At 45.8% G+C, this 27,920-nt stretch overlaps 1 protein-coding gene across 2 annotated transcripts in view; it reads left to right on the top strand.

The window, feature by feature from the left end:
• The first annotated feature begins 5,285 nt into the window (after window positions 1–5,285).
• clpxa (caseinolytic mitochondrial matrix peptidase chaperone subunit Xa) overlaps window positions 5,286–27,920 on the top strand; it is a 66,284-nt gene continuing 43,649 nt past the window's right edge. The window contains exons 1-5 of one of the 2 annotated variants that reach the window (XM_038813186.1): window positions 5,286–5,638; window positions 17,017–17,177; window positions 17,424–17,544; window positions 18,610–18,764; window positions 24,766–24,925. In XM_038813186.1, the coding sequence (XP_038669114.1) occupies window positions 5,566–5,638; window positions 17,017–17,177; window positions 17,424–17,544; window positions 18,610–18,764; window positions 24,766–24,925 (670 nt within the window). In that variant the 5' untranslated portion in view covers window positions 5,286–5,565. The remainder of the gene's footprint in view (window positions 5,639–17,016; window positions 17,178–17,423; window positions 17,545–18,609; window positions 18,765–24,765; window positions 24,926–27,920) is intronic. The other variant, XM_038813185.1, reaches the window with a different exon arrangement.

Below are 27,920 nucleotides of genomic sequence, written 5' to 3'. Positions count from 1 at the left end.
CCAGATTAAACTTAATTTGCCATTTCTCCGCCCAAGACTCCAACCAGTATATATCCTGCAGTATCCTCTGACAATTCTCTTCACTATCCGCAACTCCACCAATTTTTGTGTCGTCTTATTAATTAGACTAGCTACATTTTTTTCCGAATCATTTATATACACCACTAACAACAAAGGCCCCAGAACTGATCCCTGTGGAACACCGCTAGTCACAGTCTTCCATTCACAAAAGCACCCTTCTACTGCTACCCTCTGTCTTCTGTGCCCAAGCCAGTTCTGTATCCAACTTGCCAGCTCTCCTCTGATCCCATGTGACTTCACCTTTCGTATCAGTCTACCATGAGGTACCTTGGTACAAAAGGTGAAGTCACATGGGATCAGAGAAGATCCCATGCAGGAGCAGGAGGCCATTCAGTCTCCAAACAACCATTATTACCATCATAAAGATACAGAAATATAGACCAGTGAGCCTAATGTCGGTGAAGAAGTTGCTGGAGTCCATTATCAAGGATTTCATAGCAGAGGATTTGGAAAGCAGTGATGTAATCAGATAAAGTCAACATGGATTTACGAAAGTAAAATCATGCCCGCCAAATCTACTAGAATTCTTTGAAGATCTTTTTTTTTTAAAATAATTTTTATTGAAGAAATTTTTCAAAATACAAACATTTTAACCCCCCCTACATTTACATTTAAATTATAACAAAACAAAGTCAAACCCCCCTACTTAACAAAAAAAAAGAAAAAAGTCCCCCCCCCCGCTACTCGCGCGTCCCCCCCACCCCCCCCCCCCCCCCCCCCCGCCGGCGAACTGACAGTCAGACCAACTTATCATTTCTAGCAGCGTCCTCGGGCAGGCCTTGCCCGTGCCACCACCGCTACCGTACTTCCTTCGTCTTTGTCCCCCCTCCTCCCCCCCCTCCCTCCCGCCCTCCCCTCCCCTCCCGGGTTGCTGCTGTCACGGCCTCAGTTTCTATCCTGCTGTCACGGCCTCAGTTTCTATCCTGCTGTCACGGCCTCAGTTTCTATCCTGCTGTCACGGCCTCAGTTTCTATCTAATTCTTTGAAGATCTAACTAGTAGAGTTGACCATGGAGAACCACTGGATGTAGTTTATTTAGACTTTCAGAAGGCTTTCGACAAGCAGATTAATTATAAAGTTAAAGCGCATGAGATTATGGGTAGTGTCTTGAGTTGGGTAGAAAGCTGGTTCACAGACTGGAAGCAAAACGCTGGAATAAATGAGTCTTTTTCTGATTGGCAGGCAGTGACTAGTGGGGTACCGCAGAAATCTGTGCTAAGAGCGCAACAGTTCACATTATATACCAATTATTTGGACGAGGGAACTAAATGTATTATCTGCAAATTTGAAGATGATACAAAGTTGGGTGGGAGGGTGAACTGTGAGGAGGATGCAGAGATGCTTCAGAGGGATTTGGACCGAATGAGTGGGCACATGCATGGCAGATGCAGTATAATGTGGGTAAATGTGAGATTATCCACTTTGGTAGCAAAAAATAGGAAGGCAGATTATTATTTGAATGGGTGTAAATGGAGAGAGGTGGTTACTCAGCAAGACCTTGGTGTCCTCATGCATCAGTCACTGAAGTAGTTTTGGTGCCCTTATGAGGACGTTCTTGCTACGGAGGGAGTGCAGCGAAGGATTACCAGGTTGATTCCTTGGATGGCAGGACTGTTATACGAGGAGAGACTAAATTGGTTAGGGTTATATTCATTGGAGTTTAGAAGAGGGAGAGAGAATCTCACAGAAATTTACAAAATTCTAACAGAATTAGACAGGGTAGATTCAGAAAGAATATTCCCAATAGTGGGGGAGTCCAGAATTAGGGGTCATAGTTTGAGGATCAGGGGTAAACCTTTTAGGACTGAGGTGAGGAGAAATTTCTTCATCCAGAGAGCGGTGAATCTGTGGAATTCACTACCATAGAAAGTAGTTGAGGCCAAAATGTTGTGTAATTTCAAGAAGGAATTAGATGTAGATTTTGGGGCTAAAAGGATATGGGGGGGGGGGGGGGGGCAGAATCACTGTATTGAACTTGATCAGCCATTATTATAATGAATGGTGGAACAGGCTCAAAAGCCCAAATGGCCTCCTCCTGTTTCTATTTTTCTATGTTTTTATGTATCTCCCAGAGTCCTGACGCTCGCAGAACCTTCAGTCTCTCTGCCATTTCTCATGGTATGGATTCCTTCTTCACTCTCTAAAGTGCAAGGATGGAAATTATACCATATTCATTACACAACTGGCTTAGTGATCTATCACAGATCAGGTTAAGAGCATGCTAAACTCTTATCAGGCCTCTTTCCTTGCTGCTAAAATTGGTCGTTGCTCATTGTAGAATGCAAAGATATATCGACTCCTGTTTTCCTATGATCAACTGTCTTGCTAAATCCGTTTTTCCCAGTTCACCTCTAACAAAAATTGTTAATTATGGATTGTCATCACTGAGATAGCAGCCATCTGTTCACCCACCTCTATACCTGTTCGTCCTCCTTCAATTTCAGAAAAATCTTCCACTCCCTATCTTACATTTCTGTCCTCTTTGACCCTGAGCTGAGTTTCCAAACGCTGTCCATCACAAAGGCTGCAGAATTTTTTCTTATAACATCACCTGAGCTCCACTCAAATCCTGTTGCTGAAAGCCTCTACAATTTTTCAAATCCCTTTGTGTCCTTCCTCCTCCTGTTCTTTGCAACCTTCTCCATTCAACTTTTTGCTCTAATGCAGTACTAGAAGAGTGCATTGGCATTTTTTAGTTGCGACATTAAACCAAGGCTCCTCTCAGATGGATGTAAAATAATAATAATAATCTTTATTGTCACAAGTACGCTTACATTAACATTGCAATGAAGTTACTGTGAAAAGCCCCTAGTCCCCACACTCAGGTGCCTATTCAGGTAAACTGAGGGAGAATTCAGAATGTCCAAATTACCTAACAGCACATCTTTCGGGACTTGTAGGAGGAGACCCACGGAGACACGGGGAGATCGTGCAGACTCCGCAGTGATCAAAACCGGGAATTGAACCTGGGACCCTGGTGCTGTGAAGAAACAATGCTAACCACTGTGCTACCGTGCCACCCATATTCCATGGCACCATTTTGAAGAGCAAGACAGCAGGTCTGTTGTCCATGCCAATATTCAGCCTTCAACCAGCATCAATAATTATCACATTGCTTTTTGTGGCACCTTGCTGTGCAATGGTGAGGAATAGGTGGGCCAATGTACAGGTGGAACCAATGTGTTTTTAGATGATGTCATGGAGGAGCAGCATGAGAAATAAGAGGGAACCAAGTATAGGCCCCGAGGTACTCCACAGCTAGCCTTGCACAAGTGGGAAGCTGACACCATATTTCAAAACGAAACAGGTATCCTTGCTAGGATTTTATCTTATTTTGTTCCAGTTGATATGTTGGCACTGGGCTAAACCCAATGATACCAAAGCAACTACAAACAGTTCTCCAGGAGTCATATGATCTGGCAGACACTGCCTGAAATGGGGGATGGAAGTAGACTTAATAAGATTTTAAAAAAGGGAATTGTATGAATTCCTGAAGACTTTGTCAGGCTGTCAAGAATGGGAAGGAACTAATTTTCTGGTGGTTTCAAAGACAAGGCCCATGCAAGAAAGGACGAATGGCCTCGATCTGTGCTACATGATTATATGACGAGGACATGTCTAGTCACAGTTTTGTAGATGGGTCATATGGACTTGAAACATTAATTGTGTTTCCCTCACCACAGGTGGAGCCAGCTATGCTGTGTTAATGCAGCACTTTTTATCTGCTTTTATTTATATGTCCAGTGACAAGCTTCATTACTAACCTCACCCCCAAGTGAGGTGGGTCTGGCTCCAGTATCAATTGTCATTGGGACAGTGACAAAGTTGTAGTAGGGCAGTCAATGTCATTTAAAAGCTGATGGAGTGGATGGATGCCAATCCCAAAAAAATAATAATGTGGCGGCAATTTTTGAATCAACTGAAAACTCAACAGGGAGCCGAACTCTGTGGATAGGAAAGGATTTACCAGCCCATTGGCTCAGGTCAAGCATCAGATCAAACCCAGGATCAAGGTGCAATGCTTTTTTTTCCTCAGCTTGGATTTTCCAATCTCTCTCTTCTCAGGAACATCAACTGGATTCCATTTGACTTGTTTTTTGGAGCAAGCAAGGAGGTGGATTAAGGGCTTGTCCTGTCCCTTCTGCATTTTAGCATTGTAACTTTAGGAAGCAATGCATTTTTAAAAAAATCCATGGAGAGGAAAGGTGAGAAAAAGAAGCATGTTTCAGCACAAACCTCATGAAACCAAAAACAATCCTCTCCTGATCTCAGCAAACTCCTCCAGCCCTAGAGACTTCCCACTCTGTCCCAGTGTTGCACATGGAATAGCACCAGAGTCACCAATCAAAGAATCTACTGCTATTATCTATGATTAGCATTGTACACCATATGCTTCACCCGATGCCTATGTATTTACATTGTTTATTTATCGTATGTCCTATGTTTTTCATGTATGGAACAATCTGCCTGGACTGTATGCAGAACAAGACCTTTCACTGTACCTTAGTACACGTGACAATAAATCTAAATTAACTCCCGTGAAAACTTTGAGGAGATGATGGGGAGGAAGACGTCCCAGCCTCAAACTGACCCCAAACACCAGGGGGGGGGGGGGGGGGGGGGGTGTTCTTGGAAAATCTGGGACGGTTGGTCGCAACCGGGCGTGCAGTAATGCCGAGTCACTGCCTTTCACAGATAGATGAGCATTAGAGGGGGGGGGGGGAATCCCAAGCCGCCATTTGAAAAACAATCATTCTTTTTCTCTCCTTCTCTGTCCGGGCTGGTGGGCTTTTTAATGGGAAGGTACACCTAATTCAGCGCATCGCTGCACAAAGGTGGCCCAACGCCGTGAGTTTATCAACAACTGCATAATTAAAAAGGAAACATAGCTGAATACAGGACAACCAGCAATATGCTAAAAGCATCCACAATACACCAGAGACCACCAGCTTGCCCACTCGCACTGGAGCGCCACATCGGTGAAAAGATAAGCAACACGCGGATGCTGGGCACGGTGCATGTGTGTGAGAACGAGCGAGACACCCATCCCAAGAAGGACCCAGCGCCGGCCCGGCTCTCTGGTATTCTTGTTCACCACCTTCCACCATTTATCCATCCAACATGGCGGCCGAGCCGTGCCCACGTGACCGCCTCGCCGGAAGTCGTCATTGACCCCGGAAGTGGTTCGCCTCACGGTGGGGGGGGGGGGGGGGTCGTAACCGTGCGTCAGCGACGTCGGACATTGGCGGCGACGGCGGAGGCTCGGCGAGTTTCCTGTCTCTGTGGAAGTTTATTGTTGTCATCGTGATCACTGGGGTTGGAGCGGAGGGAGTCCGTCTCCCGGAGAATCTGCACGGTCTCTCGGTTCGAATCCCCAGGTTTATTTCCGACCGGGGGCTCAGGAAGAGGGAAGCCGCCAAGCCCCGGTGCGCCAGCCCGAGGAGGCGGCGGGCGGCCTGGCTCAGGCCCAGACTCAGACCAGACATGTCCTGCGTCGTGGTGATGTGCACCTGCTCGTCGGCGGCACGGCTCCTCCGCTCGTCCATAACCGGGCTGGGTAAGAGCCGGGGGCTGAGAGGGGCTTAAGGAGAGAGGGGGAGAGTGATCGTCCATTACAAACAGGGCTAATCCTGGGCTTAAGGAGCCTTTATCTGCTGGGGGAGGTTAGAAAAATAAAACCAGGAAAATAAAATGCTGGTTAAAATTCAGCAGGTCCCACAGCATCTGAGCAGGAAAGAAAGGCCAGTTAGCGTCCCGGGTCCAGTGTGGCTGACTCCTCTCTCCTGCACAACTGTCTTGTCGGTTGTGATCTTGTGCTCTCGACCGTGGCTCAGTGAAAACTCTCTCTCTTCTCGCCGCCTCTGTCAGAAAGTTGTTGATTCAAATCCAGATCGAGACGGTATGATATCTCAGGTCGGGAGTTCCCTGCATTTAAGCCTCAACCAACTCCTTACACTGATGATGTCTGGTCGTTCGCTTCATTTTTTTTTAGTTTCTGGGAACTTGTGTGCACTTTGGCTGCGGTATACTGCTATGTTGCACTTTTAAGGTTCTTCATGCGTTTCAAAGTGTTTTGGGATGTCGTGAAAATACCTCGTGTAAATGTAAGTTTTTTTTGGCCCTTTGAACTCCTTTTATACCGTTTTGCTGAAGGCTGCTGTTTTAGGAGAAAAAAAGTGAACAATGCAATGACATAAAGCATTATTGTGTCTCATGTATGATGCAATGGTGACCAGGCATTTGTTATCATGATGGTAGAGTTTACACAAGACTTTCTACTGCCGTTTTGACAATTCTTAAAGTACTCTCTGCTTTGTTGTCAACCTGTTTGATAGGTACCTGGTGCTGGATGAATCACAGTTTTATTGTGTTAAACAGTGGGAAGTTCCATGCTACCTGTTTGACCCCAGCCATAACCATTATTTTTTATTTATTTATTTTTAAAATATAAATTTAGAGTACCCAATTCATTTTTTACAATTACGGGACAATTTAGTATGGCCAATCCACCTACCCTGCACATCTTTGGGTGTGGGGGCGAAACCCACACAAACATGGGGAGAATGTGCAAACTCCACACAGTCAGTGACCCAGAGCCGGAATCGAACCTGGGACCTTAGCGCTGTGAGACAGCAGTGCTATCCACTGCACCAGTGCAGCCATAACCATTATATCCCTGCCTCTAATTCCACCTTGCTACCAGCTGTGGAATATCCATAGATCACAGATACATCAGATACCATCTTATCAACCATATCTCCACATATATGAACACATTTAATATGTGAATACATACTGAATTCATTTGTAATAAACATTATTGGTGCTTTATATGAACACAGGGCTATTAACTAACGGGCAGACCAGAACTAGGAGGCACCGTTTAAAAATCAGATGTCTCTTTTTTTAAGATGGATATGAAGAGACCATTTTCTCTTGAGGGTCGCTAGTCTGTGGCATTCTCTTCCCCAGAAAGGAGTGGAGGCAGGGGCTGAATTTATTCAAGGCTATGTTGGATAGTTGTTTGGTAGACATGAAAGTCAAAGGTCATAGGGTGAAGACAGGAAAGTGCAGTTGAGGCCACAATCTGATCAGTGGTTAGCACTGCTGCCTCCCAGCACCAGGGACCCGGGTTCAATTCCAGCTGTGGGTCACTGTGTGGAGTTTGTATGTTTCTCCCCGTGTGTGCGTGGGTTTCCTCCGGGTCCAAATATGTGCAGGTTAAGTGGATTGGCTGTGCTAAATTGCCCCTTGGTGCTCAAAAGAGAAAAGGAAATGTGGGGTTACGAGGATAGGGTGAGAGAGAGCAATAGAATACAGCACAGGAGAAGGCCATGGATAATCTGCTGACTTTCTGAATCATAGAATTCCTACAGTGCAGAAGGAGACCATTGGCCCATCGAGTCTGCATCGATCCTCCGAAAGAACACTCTGCCTAGGCTCACACCTCATTCTATTTCCAGTAACCTCACCTAACCTTTGGGACACAAAAGGTGCAATTTAGCATGACCAATCCACCTAACCTGTACATCTTTGGACTGTGGGCTGAAACCGGAGCACCCAGAGAAAACCATACAGACAGTGGGAGAATGTACAAACTCCACACAGCCCCTGAGGCTTCATTCAAACATAGTTTCCTGGCACTTTGTGGCAGCAGCACTAACCACGCTGCCACCATTGCAATTTGTGCCCCACACTCGCACCCCTTCCAGAGGACTGCATACTCTTAATTCTCTCTCTTTAATATCTTGACCAGATCCAATCCACTTGATGGGTGAAAAAAAAATTCCTCACGCTGCTCTTGCTACTTCTGCCTCAACGGTTCTTGATCCTTCTGCCACTGGGAACAGTTTCTCCCGATCTACAGTGTCCAGAACCTTCATGATTTGAGCACCTCTGTCAAATCTCTCAATGTTCTCTTCCCAAGCCTAACCGTCCCAACCTCTCCAAACTGTCTACATAACTGAAGTACCTTATCTCTGGAGCCATTCTTGTGATCTTTTCTGCATTTTCTCTAATGCCTTTACATCTTTCTTAAAATGTCATGCCCCAAGCAGGACAGAATACTCCAGTTGAAACTGAACCAGTATTTATGCAGGTTTATTATAATATCCTTGCTTTTATACTCTGTTTCTATTGATAAAGCCCAGGAATCCATATGCTTTATTAACTGCTATCTCAAATTGTTCTGCCTCCTTCAGTGATTAATGTGCACGTACGTGAGAAGGTCCCTCTGCACCTGTACATTTGAATAACAATAATCTTTATTGTCACAAGTAGGCTTACATTAACACTGTAATTAAGTTACTGTGAAAAGCCCCTAGTCGCCACATTCTGGCGCCTGTTCGGGTACACAGAGGGAGAATTCAGAATGTCCAAATTATCTGACAGCACTTACAGTCCTTGTTCTTCGTATTAAAATTTATTCAAATTTCCTTGCAATAAATTTCATTTGCCACTTGTTTGCCCATTCCGCCAACCTGTCCTTTTGAAGTTCTGCACTATCCTCCTCGCAGTTCACAATACTTGCAAGGTTTGAAATTGTGCCTACTACAGGTCGTTGTATATCAGGAAGAACAAGTGTCCTAACACCGACCTCTGGACAACTCTAATAACCTTCTAACAGTTCAAAAAAAAACAACCATTCCTCTGTACTCTGTTTCCTGTCTTTCAGCTAATTTCACATGCATGAGGTCTACTTTGCTAACAATTCTGATGTGAGGCTCATGATCAAATGCCTTTTGGAAGTAAATATTTAATGAGCACTTATTGATTAAAGTTTGTAATAATCAAAAGTCTTGGCAAGTATGGTCTCAAAGTACAAAAAAAACAATACCTATCAGTCTATGTCAACTTTTACTGATTTGATCATCTTAACACTGAAAATGGGTATCATTTATCTAGCTGCATGCTGTCAAATTCGTCATTTCTCTTCATTGTCCGCTGCCACTTTTCTTGAAACCCTTTTTCTTGGGTGTTTTTAATCACAAAAGGTGATCATTTTTGTTATCTATCTGCTCATTGAAGATAAGAAATATCTTATTCTGTATTCTGGAAGGACATATGCTGAGTGACAATTACTCGCACACCCTTCAAAGCCTCTCCAACATCTCAAAGCTGGAATCAGGAAGAGTATTCAAGTTGGTTCAGGAATATGCAGCACATGCCAGAATAGGACCAGCACGTACATCACGTGAGAAGCTTGATACTGTTTCCTGCGGGGCAGTTAATGATTGTGCCCATGCCACTGGAGTCATACCACCTTGCTCTGCAGTATTTGTATGTGTCAGCTTCAGAAAGCACTGCAGCAACTCACCAAGGTTATTTCGACAATATTTCCCCTGCATGTGACCTCGACCACAAAGAAGAATAAGAGCAGCAATCTTGTGGGAACACCATTGCCTCCCGAGTTTCTGTAACCTGGCCATGTATTACTATTTCTTAATTTGTTGCTTAATTAACATCTAGGAGTTTGCCATCTCTTAAATGCCGTGGGCCCCGTATCTAAGGAAGGATGTGCTGGCCTTGGAAAGGGTCCAGAGGAGGTTCACAAGAATGATCCCTGGAATTAAGAGCTTGTCGTATGAGAAACGGTTGAGGACTCTGGGCCTGTACCCGTTGGAGTTTAGAAGGATGAGGGGGACCTTATTGAAACTTGCAGGATATAGGCCCGGAAAGAGTGGAGTGGAGAGGATGTTTCCACTTGTAGGAAAAACTAGAACCAGAGGACACCATCTCAGACTAAAGGGACGATTCTTTAAAATGGAAATGAGGAGGAATTCCTTCAGCCAGAGGGTGGTGAATCTGTGGAACTCTGCCTCAGAAGGCTGTGGAGGCCAAATCAATGAGTCTCTTTAAGACAGATAGATAGGCTCTTGATTAATAAGGGGATCAGAGGTTATGGAGAGAAGGCCGGGAGAATGGTGATGAGAAAAATATCAGCCATGATTGAATGGCAGAGCAGACTCGATGGGCCTAATTCTGCTCCTATGTCTTGTGGAAGGCCATCACCCTCAGAACCGCAGTAATTCATGGAAAAGGCTTATACTCAGCTTCTGAGGGCAACAAGGAATCAATCTTTATTTACATAGTGCCTTTCATGATCTTGGGATGTCCCAAAGCATTTGAAAGTCAACAAAGTACTTAAGAAGTATATGTGCGACTTCCGGTGGCGGCTATGAAGGAGTAAGTTGCACATTTGGTGGCTCCTGTTCTGGTGGGACTTTTGGACCTTTTCCCCTGATTTTTTTTAACAGACTTGAATTGTAGAATGGATGTTAGTGGCAATTCTCTACTGAATTCTCACTTCGGTGCATGGAGAAAAGGACTAGAAGGGTTCGTAAGGGCAGAAACAAAAAGACAAGAGAAGGCTTGGGCTGTAGTTGCAACAGGTGACAGCATGGCGGAGGGGTGAACCTCTGGATTGTCGACCCAGCAGTCTATGGAGCAGCTGCTGCAAGTCATTCAGGAGGGCTTTGCTACACACAAACGGGACTGCTTGGACCCGATAAAAGCGTCGATTGAGCGGTTGGAGCTCAGATTCGACGCCCATGATCGGGTGACCCAGAAGGTGGAGAAGGCGCTGGCTGAGCAGGAGGAGCATCAGACTGCGGTGAAACTGGAGGTGGGGATGCTGAGGGACCAGCAAAAGAAGCTTCTGGAGAAGGTGGAGGACCTAGAGAATAGGTCCCGCCGGCAGAACCTAAGAATTGTCGGGCTCCCGGAGGGGTGCGAAGGAACGGACGCTGGGGCATATGTCGCAGGCATGTTTGAGAAGCTGCTGGGGGATGGGGAATTCTCCCAGCACTTGGAGGTGGATATGGCTCACAGAGCACTTGCGAAGAAGCCGTGAATGGGAGACCCCCCCCCCCCCCCCCCCCCCCCCCCCCCGGAAGGCTATGGTGGTGAGAGTCCACAGGTTCTCGGATAAGGAGCATATTCTGCAGTGGACCAAGCAGACATGGAGCTGTAAGTGGGACAATAGCATCCTGCGGGTTTACCAAGACCTGAGTTGGAGGTGGCCAGGAGGAGGGCAGGCTTCAGTCACATCAGGGTGATCCTTTTCAAGAAAAAGATGACGTTTGGACTGTTATGCTCGGCCCGTCTCTGGGTCACGCATGAGGATCAACACTTTTACTTCGAGTCGCCTGAGGACACGTTGGACTTTGCGAAAAAGAAAGGGCTGGCGAAGGACTGAGAACTTTTGAACTTGGCTGCAACGTTCATGTTTTTGTTTTCTCTGTTTTGTTTCTTTGTTTTTGTAAAAAGTTTCTCATTTTGCAATTAATGGAAGATGTTTATGGTGCCGTTTGTATTGATTTGGAACCAGCAGTAGAGCTGAGTGAGTTACGGTTTTATTTGTACTGTTGGGGGATGGAGGTGTGCTTGTTTTGATCATGGTGTTTTTCTGTTGGGCAATTGTGTCAGGATTGTTTGATGTTGGGAGTTTGTTTGTGTGGGGGGGGAGACAATAGGTGGGAGACGATTTAGCGCTGGGGATGGGGGCCACCAAGCTAGCTGGGCGGGCTAGCTCTCGGAAGCGCAGTGGGGATGTGCATATGTTTGGTTTAGGAAAGGGATTGAGTTACAGGGTGTTGTTGTTTTGGGGGGGGGTGAATGTTCTGCTGACAACGGAGGGACTTGGGCTGAGGGACAGAGAGGAGGTCGGGGACGGGGCTGCCTGGGGTTGGACCGGTGGAGGTGCGGATCATGGGCTGGAGGCGGGCCTAAAGAAGGGGGTCACTGATCGGCGGAGGGGGGAGGCAATGAGCCCCCCCCCCCCCAACTAGGCTGATCACCTGGAATGTTCAAGGGTTAAATGGGCCGGTCAAAAGGGCACGTGTGTTCACGCGGCTTAGGGGATTGAAGGCGGATGTGGTAATGTTGCAGGAGACTCACCTTGGAGTAATGGACCAGGTTAGACTGAGGAAAGGCTGGGTCAGCCAGGCGTTTCACTCGGGACTAGATTCAAAGACTAGAGGGGTCGCGATCCTTATCAATAAGCGGGTGGTGTTTGAGGCGGGTAGAATAGTCTCGGACGTGGGAGGTCGATACATTATGGTTAGTGGGAAACTGGAGGGGGTGCAGGTGGCATTAGTAAATGTGTATGCACTAAATTGGGATGATGTGGAGTTTATAAAGAGGATGCTGGGAAAGATAACGGACCTGGACTCGTACAGGTTGGTTATGGGAGGGGATTTCAATGCAATTATGGACCCTGGCTTAGATCGGTCAAGCTCGAAAATGGGCAGGGTGCCAGCAGTGGCAAGGGAACTAAGAGGGTTCATGGAGCTGATGAGGTGGATCCATGGAGGTTTGGGCAGCCGAGGGTGAAGGAGTTCTCCTACTCACACCTGAATAAAGTGTACTCCCGGATTCATTTCTTTATTTAGAGCAGGGCCTTTCTGGCTGGGGTAGTGGACATGGGGTATTCGGCGATTACAATCTCGGACCATGCACCGCACTGGGTTGACCTGCAGGTTAGCAAAGACAGTAACCAGCACCCACACTGGAGGTTGGATGTGGGACTTTTGGTGGACGAAGGGGTGTGCGAGCGGTTGAGGAAATGCATTCAGAGCTACCTACAGGTCAGTGACACGGGGGAAACTTCAGCAGCGGTGGTTTGGGAAGCGCTGAAGGCGGTGGTAAGGGGGGAGCTTATCTCGATCCGGGCTCATAGGGAGAAGGTTGACAGGGCAGAGATGGACCGACTGGTAAAAGAGATATTACAAATCGATAGGAGGTATGCGGAGACCCCAGGGGCAGGGCTTCTGAGGGAACGGCAGAGGTTGTAGGCGGAGTTCAGCTTGCTGACCAAAGGGAGTGCGGTGAAACAGTTCAGAAAGGCGAGGGGGGCGATTTATGAATATGGAGAGAAGGCCAGCAGAATGCTTGCACAACAGCTTAGGAAGCACAGGGTTTCGCTCTATGCGGATGATCTGCTTCTGAACATTTCGGTACCCAGTTGAGGGGATGGAAGATTTTGGGGAAATTCGGCCGATTTTCGGGGTATAAGCTAAATATGGAAAAGAGTGAGATGTTTGTTGTTCAGGCGAGGGGACAGGAGGGGCGACTGGGAGAGCTGCCGTTTAGCTCAGTAGGGGGTAGTTTTAGGTGCCTGGGCATCCAGGTGGCGCGGGAATGGGACCGCCTGCATAAATTGAATCTGGCCCAGCTAGTGGACCAAATGAAGGACTATTTTCGGAGATGGGACGCGCTTCCGTTGTCTCTGGCCAGGAGGATGCAAACAGTGAAAATGACGGCCTCCCGAGGTTCCTATTTGTATTTCAATGCCTCCCCGTTTTTATTCCGCGGTCCTTTTTTAAGGGGGTCAGCAGAGTGATCACGGGCTTCGTCTGGGCGGGCAAGACCCCGCGGGCAAGGAAGGTAATGCTTGAGCAGAGTCGGGGAGAGGGCAGGCTGGCGTTGCCAAATTTTAGCAACTATTACTGGACGGCTAATATAGCCATAATCAGGAAGTGGGTGGTGGGAGAGGGGTCGGCATGGGTGCATATGGTGGTGGCTTCTTGTAAGGGCATCAGTCTTGGGGCGTTGGTAACTGCGCCTCTGCTGCTCCCACCAGCGCGGTGGTGGTGGCAGCCCTGTGAGTTTGGGGCCAGTGGAGGCGGCATGTGCGTGCAGTGGGAGCATCGATCTGGGCCCCAAGTTGTGATAACCACCGGTTTGCTCCAGGGAGTATGGATGGGGGGTTCTGGTTATGACAGAGAGCGGGGATTGAGAGGATGGTGGATGTGTTCGTAGAGGGGAGCTTTCCGAGTATGAGGGCGTTGGAGGAAAAGTTTGTGTTGGCGAGGGAAAACAAATTCAGGTATCTGCAGGAGCGAGACTTCCTTCGTAAACAGGTGTCAACCTTCCCACTCCTACCGCTGAGGGGGATTCAGGACAGGGTAATTTCCAGAGGTAGGGGAGGGGAACGTCTCGGACATCTATAAGGAGCATATGGGGTCAGAAGAGATGCAGACCGAGGAGCTGAAGCGCAAGTGGGAGGAGGAGCTGAGAGGTGGTCTCTGGGCAGACACGTTGAGTAGAGTCAATGCGTCCACAACATGTGCCAGGCTCGGCCTGATACAATTTAAGGTTGTGCACCGGGCTCACTTGACTGGCTCGGATGAGCAGATTCATTGGGGTGGAGGACAGGTGCACAAAATGCACGGGAGGACCAGCGAACCATGTCCACATGTTTTGGACATGTCTAAAGCTTAGGGGATTTTGGTAGGGATTTGCGGATGTCATGTCCAAGATTTTAAAAACAAGGGTGGCGCTGAGTCCAGAGGTGGTGATTTTCAGGGTGTCAGAAGACCCGGGAATCCAGGAGGAGAAAGAGGCGGCCGTCCTGGCCTTTGCTTCCCTGGTAGCCCGGAGACGGATACTATTAGCATGGAGGGACTCAAAGCCCCCGAAGCCGGAGACCTGGCTATCGGACATGGCTAGCTTTCTCTGTTTGGAGAAAATCAAGTTTGCCTTGAGAGGGTCACTGTTAGGGTTCACCCAGAGGTGGCAACCGTTCATCGACTTCTCCGTGGAAAATTAATCGTCAGCAGACGGGGGAGTAGTTTAGGTTAGAGTAGGGGGGTTATAAGGATGGGACCTGTACGAAAGGTAAACGGCTTTTGTACTATGTTTATGGTTTCATGTATATTGTCTATTTTGTTGTTACTATACCAAAAATACCTCAATGAAATGTTTATTAAAAAAAAGAAGTAAAATCACCACGGTTGTACTGTAGAGAAATATGAGACGCAATTTTAAAAATTCTTTCTTGGGCTGTGGGCATCACTGGCTGGGCCAGCATTTTTTAAAAATTGCTGATCCCTAATTGCCCTTGAGAAAAGTGGTGATCTGTGTTCTTGAACCACCAGTTAGGAAAGGAGTTCCAAGATTTTGCTCCAGCAACAGTGATGGGATTTTGAGCACACCAAGCACCCACATTTTCTTCCAGTTACCGTGAGATTGGCCAGTGCCAGTATATTGTTTTGTCTCTCCTAATGGGCAATGCACAAAGACGAAAAGAAAACTCCTTTCTGCCAATGTACATGCTTACGGATAGCTTATTGAAAATTAATAATGAGGCTGACAGGCAATGAAAACTGTTGGATACAATAAAAAGAGCTTGGATTGGTTCATAAAATCTGAGTTATAAGACTAGTTTACAGTTTGAACTGACTTATTTTTAAGTTTGGACTGATGCTGTTGCAACTTGCGTTTTGGCATTTCGTTACTGTGAGTTACAGTAATTATTTGCCCTGGTGTTGCTGCATTATTAGGGGCACCTTTGAAAGCTCAAACAGGCGGCCAAGGGCATTTCTGCACATCCAGCTCTTGAATAGTGAAAGTAGAGCTCTGCTCACATACATATCTTTCAGAATAAATTTTATCTTTGGAACTAGTTCTCAAAAACATTCCATCATCTTTGTACTAAGTGCGGTTAAGCTGCATAGTACTCCATATAAGGCCACCTATCAGGAGAAAGTGGGAGAGTAGCAGTAGATGAGTTGCACCTTCAAAGAGCCAGCACACACAACAGGCTGAATGGTGGCCTCCTGTGCTGTAATAATTCTGTAATTATATTTATGATAATTTGCTACCAAACTCCATTACTGAGAAATCAGTATTAGCACGTGCATTTGCTAATAGTTGGATGCAGAAACTGCATCAACCTCTAACATGGAATATAATTTGTGCAGTAATTAATGCCATTTGAGGAATTGGCTGTCGAATTTTCCATTTTTAAAAAGTCAGTCCCTAAGAAATTATATATATTATGGAAAATAATTGGGAATAAGTAATATTTACAGCACTATTGCAGAAATATTAAGTTTTACAAGATCATGATTAAGTACAAAATTTGTTAATTCTTTCAAGGGATGTGGGCATTGCTGGATAACCCAGCATTTTAATTCCCCGTCTCTAATTGCTCTTGAGAAGGTTATGGTGAGCCGCCTCCTTGAACAGATATAGTGCATTTGGTGTAGGTGCACCCACAGTGCTGTTGGGGGTGACTAGTTCCAGGATTTCGACCGTGTCATTGAAGGAATGACAATATGTTTCCAAATCAGGATGGTTGTGGCTTGGAAGGGAATCTCCAGGTGGTGGCGTTCCCAGGTATCTGCTGCCCTGGTCCTTCTAAATCAGGGGTGGGCAAACTTTTGCGTGCAAGGGCCGCATTCAGAAATTCACAATTCACAAAGGGCCGCATAGTATATTAAGTAAAATAATTACTTCACCCGGTTATGATTCTGGGCGCCTCATATAGAACATAGAACAGTACAGCACAGAACAGGCCTTTCGGCCCTCGACGTTGTGCCAAGCAATGATCACCCTACTCAAGTCAACGTATCCACCCTATACCAGTAAGTAACCCAACAGCCCCCCCACCCATTAACCTTTAAAAAAAAATTAAAAAAAAAAAAAAAAAAATTTTTTTTTAAAAAAAATTTTTTTTTTTTTTTTAATGACTTGGTGGGCCGCAGAAATACCTTTGGCGGGCCGCATGCGGCCCGCGGGCCGTAGTTTGCCCACCCCTGTTCTAAATGGAAGCGGTTGTGGATTTGAAAGGTGCTGTCGAACAAATATTGGTGAGTCCCTGCAGTGCATCTTGTAAATGCTGAACACTGCTGCCACTGTGCATTGGTGGTGGAGAGAGTGCATGTTTAAGGTGTTGGATAAGATGCCACTCAAGCTGGCTGCTTTGTCCTGGTGAGTGTTGTTGGAGCACCTGCCCCTAATTCAGGCCAAGGGAAGAGTATTCCATCACACTCCTGACTTAAACCTTATAGATGGCAAATAGGCTTTGTGTACCCAGGAGGTAAGTTATTGTCGGCAGAATTCCCAGCCTCTGATCTGCTCCTGTAGCCACAGTATTTTTATAACCGGTCTAGTTCAATTTCTGGTCCAAAACTTGCATTTCTATTTCAGGGTTTGCATCTGCACGATTCCATTTCCCACTCCTGGCACACTCAGCAAGTTTTGAAACGCAGGGAGGAAGAAAAATTCCTTGTCGGACATTTTGTGAGACTATTACTTTACTTGCATCAAAAGAAGGTGGCACTAAAGACACTTCTGGAGATAGTAACAAGGTAATCTTCCAAGTTATGGATTAAACTGGGCTTTCTTATTACATTTATTTTTTCTTTTATGTAACTCTCTAAAGAACAGAATTTGTTTAATGATTTTTATGTCCATGCTTTTCTTGTTGTTTAGTTATCAAATGCATAAACTTGCGAAACTTCTGCAACTGCTGTAAACTTGGACTAAACTCTCCAGACTGAGTGATCCATATTTTAACATAGAATTTGTTTGCTGACTTGCTAAAATCTTTGCAGAAATCTGTCAGTGAAGGGAGCACCAAACGATCATCGGGATCGGGTGGTTCGGGGAAAGGTGGAAACCAGCTACGGTGCCCAAAGTGTGGTGACCCATGCACTCACGTGGAGACCTTTGTTTGTAAGTAATATATAGACCTGACTTTGTCTTTAGATACTGATCACCTTGCATGCAGTACATTAATGAGGTTCATCACTGAATTTGGTAACTCTGCATCACCTCTTCTGTTCGCAATGTGTGTCATGGCAACATTGTCTTCTCCCTCTCTTGTTATCAATCCACAAGCATTGTCAGAAATAACAATGGTTACAAAAGCTTTTATATTGTCAAGTATTTGCTTGCTGATGTAGCAGTTTAAAGATACAAGGATACTGATTTTAAAGTAATTTGCCACACCCCTCCACCAAGTTTCTATTGGTTGCCACTGCTGTGGGGTGGTGATTTCTGTGTCCCTATCGACCGGAGGGTGATTAAATCTGTTATAAAGTTGCACACCTTCCACAGAATGTGAATTGTATTCCCAGAGCTTTATTAGCAGATGCCTGGAAGTGCTTGACCTCCCCTCCGGCCAGAGGGGTGTCTTTGATTGGGAGAAAATGGTTCTTGGAGAAAGTTTTTTTTAAAGTTATTGGAACTTCAGTGTAGGTCTGTGTTGGGAACTAAAGTTGAAATACCTTTTGCAGGGAACATTTGTTTGTATTCTATGAAAATAAGTCATAGATGCAACAGAAATGCTAATTGTAGGAAATTGGCCACAGTAAGTTAGGTGTTCTGTCTGAAGAGGTGGGAGTTTGCATAATGTTTAGAGGATGCAGCCTTCCTGCATTGCGTGTTATCGATCTGCACGCTACAATGCATTTTCCTCTTCTGACAATGCTGCAGTGTAGCCATTTTTATCCTTAGAGTCCAGATATGATTTTGTTCCCAATTTCTCTCCTGTTGAGAAGTTTGCCAAATTAAGATTGGAAAACATTTATTATATTTGGGAATACTGAGAATCTAGTAACTTCCTGGTGACAAGAACTGAAACTTTGAAGCCGGTTATAAATCTGGATGGAAATAATAGTTGATGTGCTTTGCCTACATCTGAATATTCAACAATTTTTTAACGTGACACTAACTGAAGCTGATTAACAAAAGCTGATGCTACAGAAATATATTTTAGGAACTCTTCTCTTCTTGCAGCTTCAACACGCTTTGTGAAATGTGAAAAATGCCACCATTTTTTTGTGGTACTATCGGAAGCAGACTCCAAGAAGACCTTAAACAAAGAGCCAGAATCAGCAGCAGAAGCTGTGAAATTAGCTTTCCAACAGAAACCACCACCACCTCCAAAAAAGGTAAAGTGTATCTGTGTGCTATAATATATAAATGTTATATAGTACTACGATTGTTCTGTAGTAACTTTCCACAAGGTAACCCAAACCAAAATGATACTTGGACAGTACCTGACCGACAATATTACGTTTGAATTGAGGAAATGTTGGACTTTCCTCACCGCAGCACTTCCATATAGCACTGTTTTGAAGTGTCGACTTAGATTATAAACTATTTTGTGACTTAAGGCATACTGTTCTGGTTTGGAGAATTAGAGCTAGCTGAGGGTTGACCTGAATCATGCAGCTCTTATTTTTTTCTGATGATTACTTTATTTAAAAAAAAAAATTTGTTGCCACTTTCCAGTGCATCTGATATTTACACTTGTGGTGTTTCTTTATGTGCGTTCTCCCTGTTGGAACAGGCTGATGAATGGTCCCCACGCTTTGGAGAAGCCCTGGGATGGTGAACTTGATCTTCTCCAGGTGGAGAAATTCCAACAGGTCTGCCAGCCAGTCTGCAGCTGTGGGTGGTGCTGCTATTGGCCAGCTGAGCAGGATTCTCCAGCATGCGATTAAGGAAGTAAAAACCAGGGCATCGGCCCTCTTTCCCCATATGTAGTTCTGGCTGGTCTGATACCCTGAAGACTGCCACTCTCGGGCACGGCTCCACCCTCACCCCCACAACCTTGGACATTGCTTCGAAGAAGGCTGTCCTGGCTTGTCTGATACCCCGAAGACTGCCACTCTGGGGTACGGCTCCACCCTCACCCCCACAACCTTGGACATTGCCTCGAAGAAGGCTGGCCAGAACCCAACAAGTCTGGGGGAGGCACAGGACATGTTTGTGTGGTTGGCCAGGCTTCCCTAGCACCATTAACATTTATCCTCCACCTCTGGGAAGAAACTGTTCATTCGGATTCTAGTTAGGTGAGCTCTGTGCACCACTTTAAACTGCATGAGGCTTAGCCTTGTGCAGGAGGAGGTGGAGTTGGCCCTTCTCAGTGCTTCGCTCCAGAATCCCCGACCCACCCTCCGTCCCGAGTACGTCCTACCATTGTTGTCCAGTGTGCCCTTGCCTTTTCCAGAAGTCGTCCGTAGATGTCCCCACAGTTCCCCCTCTCCTTACTGTCTGTGTTAATTTGCTCCTCCAGCAGTGTGTCCCTCGGGTCCCTAGAGTACCGCGTTGTCTCCTTGCGGAGAAAGTGTTTGATTTGCAGGTGTTGGACTTCCTATCCTGTTGGTAGCTCCAGTTCTTCCGTCAGCTCGTCCAGGGCCGTGAGTCTGTCCCCTATGTAAAAGTCCCTGACTGCTAGTGCCCCCTCAACCTGTCTCCATTTTGTGAATGGCTGGTGGGAATTTGTGGTTACCGCAGCTGGGGGCTATGGCGGGCAGCTCGGTTAAACCAAAATGCTGCCTTATTTGGTTCCATTTCCTCAATATGGCTACCACCATGGCAGGATGTGTATTTTTCCTGGGAGGATAGGAGGCCCCCCCACACACACATACACAAACACCATGATCATTTCATTAAGGCCTTGGGGACAAAGACCGGTTTGGATCTCAGCAGGAAGAGGAACCTCGGCAGCACATTCATCTTGATCGTTTGCATCCTGCCCGCCAGGGAAAGCGGGAATGCTTCCCTTCTCTGTAGGCCCTTCAGACTGGTCAGATTCCACTTGTGAATCCGTGTCCAGTCGTGGGCTATCTGGATCCCAGGTAGCAGAATTTGCTTTGGGCTAGTTTGAATGGTAGGTCTTTGAGCTCTGTTCCTCCCCCATTTGGGTTCACTGGGAATGCCTCGCTCTTGCCCAGGTTGAGTTTGTAGTCCAAGAAGGCCCCAAACTCTTCCGGAGCTTCATGATTGCTTTCAGGCCATTCTTGGGTCCGAGATGTAGAGGGGCAGATGATCCGCATAGAGTGACATTCTGTGCTTTCTGCCTCCTCTTCGGATGCCCATCAGTTTTGCATCCCGCAGGGCTATCTCCTAGAGCGGGAACAGTAGGCATCCCTGCCTTGTGCCTTCGTAGCTGGAAGTATTCCATGCTGGTGGTGTTGGTCTGAATGCTCGTCTTGGTGGCCATGAGGCAAAGCCTGTCCCTAGCCCAAACCACTCCAGTACCTTTTATGAGGTACTTCCATTCGAAGGCCTTCTTTGCTTCTAGGGAGACGATCTCCTCTGGTCTCTCCAGGGGGAGCGGGGGTTGATGTTTAGCTGTCTACCCTTGACAAAGCACGTCTGGTCCTCTGCGATCACCACTGTACGCAATTCTCCAGTCTCTTAGCCAGGACTTTTATGCATAGCTTCACGTCCACATTGAGCAGTGAGATGGGTCTATGTGATCCGCATTCCATTGGGTCTTTGTCTTTTTTGGGTATCAGCTATACCATGGCCTGTGTTAGCATTGGAGGCAGGGTGCCCCTCGCTAATGAGTCGAGGCCGCAAACAATTCCCAAACGTGTGGGGCGAGGGCTGGTGCTAATTGTTTGCAGAAGTCCGCGGCATGGAGCTGATGCTCTCCACAGGATCTCTCCCAATCCTATTGGTGCTTCCAGCCCCTCTCGTCTATTGTCGCCCATGACTGGCATATCAAGTCCGTCAAGGAACCGTTTCATCGCTACATCTCCATTGGTCGGCTTAGGGGCGTACAGCCCTCTGTAGATGGTCTCAAATGCTTGGTTGACCATTTTTGGTTCAGCTACCAGTCTGCCTCTGCTATCTTTCACCTGCGCTACCTCCCTCGTGGTGGCCTGCTTTCTCAGCTGATGAGCCAGTAGACGGCTAGCCTTCCCTCCGTGTTCATAGAAGGTCCCCCGTCTCTGGCGGAGTTGGTGCACTGCCTTCCTGGTGGAGAGCAGGTTAAAGTCCATTTGCAGCTTTTACTGCTCCGTCAGAAGCTCTACGGTCAGGGTCTCGGCATTTTTTCTGTTGACCTCCAGGGTTGAGTCGATCAGTTGTCGCCCCAAATCACCGTCTTCAGTGCCTCCCAGAACGTGGAAGGTGAGACTTCCCCATTCTGGTTGTTAGTAATGTACTTGCCTATGGCCTGTGATGCTGTCTGGCAGAAGACCGCGTCGACCAAGAGGTTCGTATCCAAACTCCATGCGCGGCGTTGGGCATAGCCTGTCTCCAGCCTCACATAATGTAATGTGGAGCGTGGTCGGAAATGACTATCGCGGAGTATTCCGCCCTTTCTGGAAGCACAGATTTCCCCATTGCAAAGAAGTCAATGCATGTGTATACTTTGTGCACCGGATAAAAGACCAAAAATTTCTTCTCACCAGGTTGTAGGAACCTCCATGGGTCCACTGTCCCCATCTGCTCCATGTATGCTCCCAGTTCCCTGGCCATGCCAGTCTTTTTCCGCATTGTGGGACTCGATCGTCCGTCAATGGGTCCTGAACACAGCTGAAGTCGCCCCCACCCCTCCATGATCAGCTGGTGTGTCAATGTTGGAGATTTCCACCATGGTCTTTATCATGAAATCCGTGCCATCCCAGTTGGGCACGGACACATTTACCAGAACTACAGGTGCCCCGTCCAGGGCACCGCTGACTATGATGTACCGTTCCCCCTGAGCGAAGACCCTGGATCTTTTCATTGGGCCATTAAGTGCCCTGACATTCCAGGTGATGTTACCTGGCCGACGCGCTCCTGGGTTTCCCTTTGTTTGGGGCCTCTCCAACATGGCTGCTTGCGGCGCCATTTTGTTCCCTCAACTTGCACCTTACTTGCTGAAGCCAATATGAAAACCAATCCTTTCGTCCCTTTTGAGTTTCTTTCTCTCTCCTCTACCCCCTCCCCTCCCCAACCCCGCATCCACTCTCCCCACCCAGGCGCTCCCTCCCTGCTGGGAGGTGTGCTACAGCCCCCCTACCTGTCTTTCCTCCTGTGCTAGTTATCGCTGCTAGTGTGGCGGCCCCCCACCCAGGGCTGATCTTACCCCTACCTTATGCCTGCTGTCTGACCGCTCCCTCTACCTGTGCCCCACCCTCGCCTGCATTCCTCTGTCCTCACCCTTCCCTGTGACTCGGTCTTTTTGCTCAGAGTGAGGCAGCACAGTCCCACACAAACATATCAAGTGTCCAAGAAGTCTCTTTCTCTTTTAACGTGAGAGATTATGGTTGCACCTGTTCTCTTATTTACTTCCATATTTTGTAATTAACTGGATTTACCCATTTACAAAGTTGGTCTTGCAGGCAAAGGCCAAATTAGCAACTAAATAGTGTAACCATAATCCAGACCTAAGACATCCCAAGAGCAACAGTGCTGTGTGGGAGTTCAAATTGGATGATAATGGTCACTTCAGAAAAGTACTGGAGAGTTCAGAAATCTCCAGTGACATATTCTTTGACAGTGTTTTCAGGAAAGGAGTAGAAAATTGATAACACCAACAGTTAGAATGGTCCACTTTTGCTTGGCAATTTTTTAAAAAGAGAAAGATATTTCATGGTGATTTACCATGTACCCTGGATGGAAAGACATATCTGGTCTATCTCCAATTGACCCTCATTTATCTGGAGACGGTATCATTTATCTGGAGATGGTATCAGAAAGATTTTGTGTAGGGCGGCGCTGAGGACCTGGGTTTGATCCCTGCCCTGGGTCACTATCCATGCGGCGGTTGCACAGACTCCCCGTGCCTATGTGGGTCTCACCCCCACAACCCAAAGATGTGCATGGTAGGTGGATTGGCCAAGCTAAATTGTCCTTAATTGTAAAAAAAAATGAATTGGGTACTTTAAAGTTACTTTAAAAAAAAGCAAGATTTTGAGTGGCTACATGGCCCTTTTATAATAGCAATCTCAACCAAACGAATCCTATTAGATTGAACTTGGACATGACCAACGCAATGTTTCCCTCATGAGTATTCCCTAACCAAGAATAGGCTGCGAACTGTTCCCTAGCTTCTGCCATTATGCTGCCATGTATGTTAAGACTGGAAATTGAGCTTTTTTAGTTCTATAATCATAATGGAAACTGACGATGTTAGTTCTATACTTGGCTGATGCATTAAAAAAAATCACTGGATTAAATGTTATTCCCTTGGTATAGCTGTGCCAACATTCTTCGGAACATAGGAGCAGGAGTAGAATATTCAGCCTACATTTTCCTCTGAACACATTTGTATCATTCGCAAATTTGGAAGTATTTCATTTGGTCCCCACATCCAAATCATTGATATATATTGTGATCAGTTGATCCCCAAGTACTAATCCTGGTGGTGCCCCAATTGCTACAGCCTGCCAGCGTGCGAATGATCCATTTATTCCTACTGTTTTCTGATTGTTAGGCAATCCTGAATCCATGCCAGTATATTGTCTCCTATCCCATGTGCTTTTATTTTACTAATGAATGAAAATGAAATGAAAATCGCTTATTGTCACGAGTAGGCTTCAATGAAGTTACTGTGAAAAGCCCCTAGTCGCCACATTCCGGTGCCTGTCCGGGGAGGCTGGTACGGGAATCGAACCGTGCTGCTGGCCTGCTTGGTCTGTTTTAAAAGCCAGCGATTTAGCACAGTGAGCTAAACCAGCCCCTAATCAACCCCCTGTTGGGAACTGTATAAGCCTGAAATTCCAAATGTACTATGTTCATTGGCTCTCCTTTGTCAACTTTGATAGTAACATCCTCAAAAATTCCCAACAAGGTTCATCAAACACGATTTCCTATTTGGCATCCATGCTATGTCTACATCCATGCTATGTCCAATCAGATCATGATTATCCAAGTGTCCATTTGTCACATCCTTTATAATAGTTTCTAGCATTTTCCCTACCACTTGATGGCATTTTTGCACCATAATATTCCACTTGTGCATGGATATGCCATGGCTTATTACTAATTAATTCATTTTTGAACTAAATTATCATTATCACACTCATCGTTATGTGACTCATCTATTTGTGATCACTTTATTCAACTGCATTTACTGCCTTGCATGCTCATTTATTGTTATGTGCTAATGTTCAAAAGCCTCATTGAACTATTCTTGTCAGAGTTCTGATTTTAATTTTGTTTCAGATTTACAGTTATCTCGACAAATATGTAGTTGGTCAGTCCTATGCCAAGAAGGTGCTTTCAGTTGCCGTGTATAACCACTACAAGCGCATTTACAACAATATTCCGACTAGTCTGAGACAACAAACCGAAGTGGAAAAGCAGGCTTCTCTGACACCCCGAGGTTAGTGTTTTACTATCTTTATGAACACGTCATTAATTTTAAAGCTTTTACAGTTCAGATCATTGAGCTGAGCTGGAGTGAAAGTTCATTTTTGCCCTGAGTTCATTATGACTTTGCAAAATTATTGGAAAAAGCTAGTGAAGGATAAACAAGTTGGTTCATTTCCTTTGTACAACGCTGCTGTTTTAGCAGAATGTCTATTTTTTCCATTCAGTTGAGATGGCATCAGTGTAGTACAGCAATACATTTACTGTTTCACAGACCAATAACTCAAGAAATTGGCTGCAGACAAGATGCTTCCCAAAGCGTGTGAAAATGATGGACTAGTAGATTGAATGCAACCAATAGTTTTGAGAAATAGCTTATCTGTCCAGACTGATAAATACTATGCAGCAAACGATGATCCTAAATAGAAAAAGAATCTTGAAATCATGTGTGTGTGTAAGTGTATATGAATGACCCAGCTATCTATTGTGCATACTTCAGTCCATCTGCATGTGGCATTGAAAGTGTTGAATGACCTTAATATGCATTTAGCAAATAAAAATGAATTAAAATATGACGGATTTATTCAGACTGAATTGAAATTCTGGTCTGAATGAACACTTGTTTTTGTTTCTCCATTAGAGTGATATATTTATTCCTCATATTTTGTTTTAGGCCCATTACCTAATCAGCGACATCTTGGGGACTATGTCCTTCCGAGGTCTTTTACTGATTAAATCTCACAGTAGCTATATCATCATTCATTCTTTGGTACATTATAAAAGCGCAGCAGCTACAGGTCATTTGATGGTTCTTTTTGTTCTTGTGAGCAGTGTTCGACTGAAAACTACCTATTGCTCAAGGCAATTCCTACTTCAGTTTATTAGTACAACTCGAGTTAAAGATGTTTATTTGTAGCATTGTTAAATGGTTTATGGGGCGGCACACAGTGGCGCAGTGGTTAGCAGTGCTGCCTCACGGTGCTGAGGACCTGGGTCCGTGTGGGGTTGAAAAAATGAAACTGAAATGAAAATCGCTTATTGTCACAAGTAGGCTTCAAATGAAGTTACTGTGAAAAGCACCTAGTCGCCACATTCTGGCGCCTGTTTGGGGAGGCTGGTACAGGAATTTAACTGTGCTGCTGACCTGCCTTGGTCTGCTTTAAAAGCCAGCTCTTTAGCCCTCAGCTAAACCAGCCCCTAGTTTGCACGTTCCCCCCGTGTCTGTGTAGGTCTCACTCTCCACAACCTAAAGATGTGCAGCCTAGGTGGATTGACCATGCTAAATTGCCCCTTAATGGGAAAAAAATGTTTAACCAATGGGTCAGCAATCTCTAATTAATATAAAGTCCTTGTTGACTTGATCCATGAGTACTTAAATCTCAAACGCACAATAAAGAGGGTTAAAAGGGGTCATGAAATATCTTTGGCTAACAGGGTTAAGGAAAATCCCAAAGCCTTTTATTCGTATATAAGGAGCAAGAGGGTAACTAGAGAAAGGATTGGCCCACTCAAAGACAAAAGAGGGAATTTATGCGTGGAGTCAGAGGAAATGAGTGAGCTTCTTAATGAGTACTTTGCATCAGTATTCACCAAGGAGAGGGACATGATGGATGTTTAAATACTCTAGGTCATGTCGGCATAAGGAAGGGGGAGGTTTTGGGTATTCTAAAAGGCATTAAGATGGACAAGTCCCCAGGACCGGATGGGATCTATCCCAGGTTACTGAGGGAAGCGAGGGACGAAATAGCTGGGGCCTTAACAGATATCTTTGCAGCATCCTTGAGCGCGGGTGAGGTCCCGGAGGACTGGAGAATTGCTAATAATGTCCCTTTGTTTAAGAAGGGTATCAGGGATAATCCAGGGAATTATAGACCTGTGAACTTGACGTCAGTGGTAGGCAAACTGTTGGAGAAGATACTGAGGGATAGGATCTATTCACATTTGGAAGAAAATAGACTTATCAGTGCTAGGCAGCGTGGTTTTGTGCAGGGAAGGTCATGTCTTACAAACCTAATAGAATTCTTTGAGGAAGTGACAAAGTTAATTGATGAGGGAAGGGCTGTAGATGTCATATACATGGACTTCAGTAAAGCATTTGATAAAGTTTCCCATGGCAGGTTGATGGAAAAAGTGAAGTCGTATGGGGTTCAGGGTGTACTAGCTATATGGATAAAGAACTGGCTGGGCAAGAGGAGACAGAGAGTAGTGGTGGAAGGGAGTGTCTCAAAATGGAGAAAGGTGACTAGTGGTGTTCCACAGGGATCTGTGCTCGGACCACTGTTGTTTGTGATATACATAAATGTTCTGGACGAAGGTATAAGTGGTCTGATGAGCAAGTTTGCATATGATACTAAAATTGGTGGAGTTGCAGATAGCGAGGAGGACTGTCAGAGAATACAGTAAAATATAGATAGATTGGAGAGTTGGGCAGAGAAATAGCAGATAGAGTTCAATCAAGGCAAATGCGAGATGATGCATTTTGGAAGATCTAACTCAAGAGCAGACTAAATGGTCAATGGAAGAGTCCTGGGAAAAATTTATGTACAGAGAGATCTGGGAGTTCAGGTCCATTGTACCCTGAGGGTGGCAACACAGGTCGATAGAGTGGTCAAGAAGTCATACAGCATGCTTGCCTTCATCGGACGGGGTATTGAGTACAAGAGTCGGCAGGTCATGTTACAGTTGTATCGGACTTTGGTTAGGCCACATTTGGAATACTGCGTGCAGTTCTGGTCGCCACATTACCAGAAGGATGTGGATGCTTTAGAGAGGGTGCAGAGGAGGTTCACCAGGATGTTGCCTGGTATGGAGGGTGCTAGCTATGAAGAAAGGTTGAGTAGATTAGGATTGTTTTCATTGGAAAGACGGAGGTTGAGGGGAGACCTGATTGAGGTCAACAAAATTATGAGAGGTATGGACAGGGTGGATAGCAACAAGCTTTTTCCAAGAGTGAGGATGTCAATTACAAGGGGTCACGATTTCAAGGTGAGAGGGGGAAAGTTTAAGGG

This window comes from Scyliorhinus canicula, chromosome 12 (assembly GCF_902713615.1).
Source record: "Scyliorhinus canicula chromosome 12, sScyCan1.1, whole genome shotgun sequence".
NCBI classification, from domain to species: Eukaryota; Metazoa; Chordata; class Chondrichthyes; order Carcharhiniformes; family Scyliorhinidae; genus Scyliorhinus; species Scyliorhinus canicula.
Note: the sequence above shows the minus strand (reverse complement) of the source record. Positions and strands in the feature narration are given on the sequence as shown.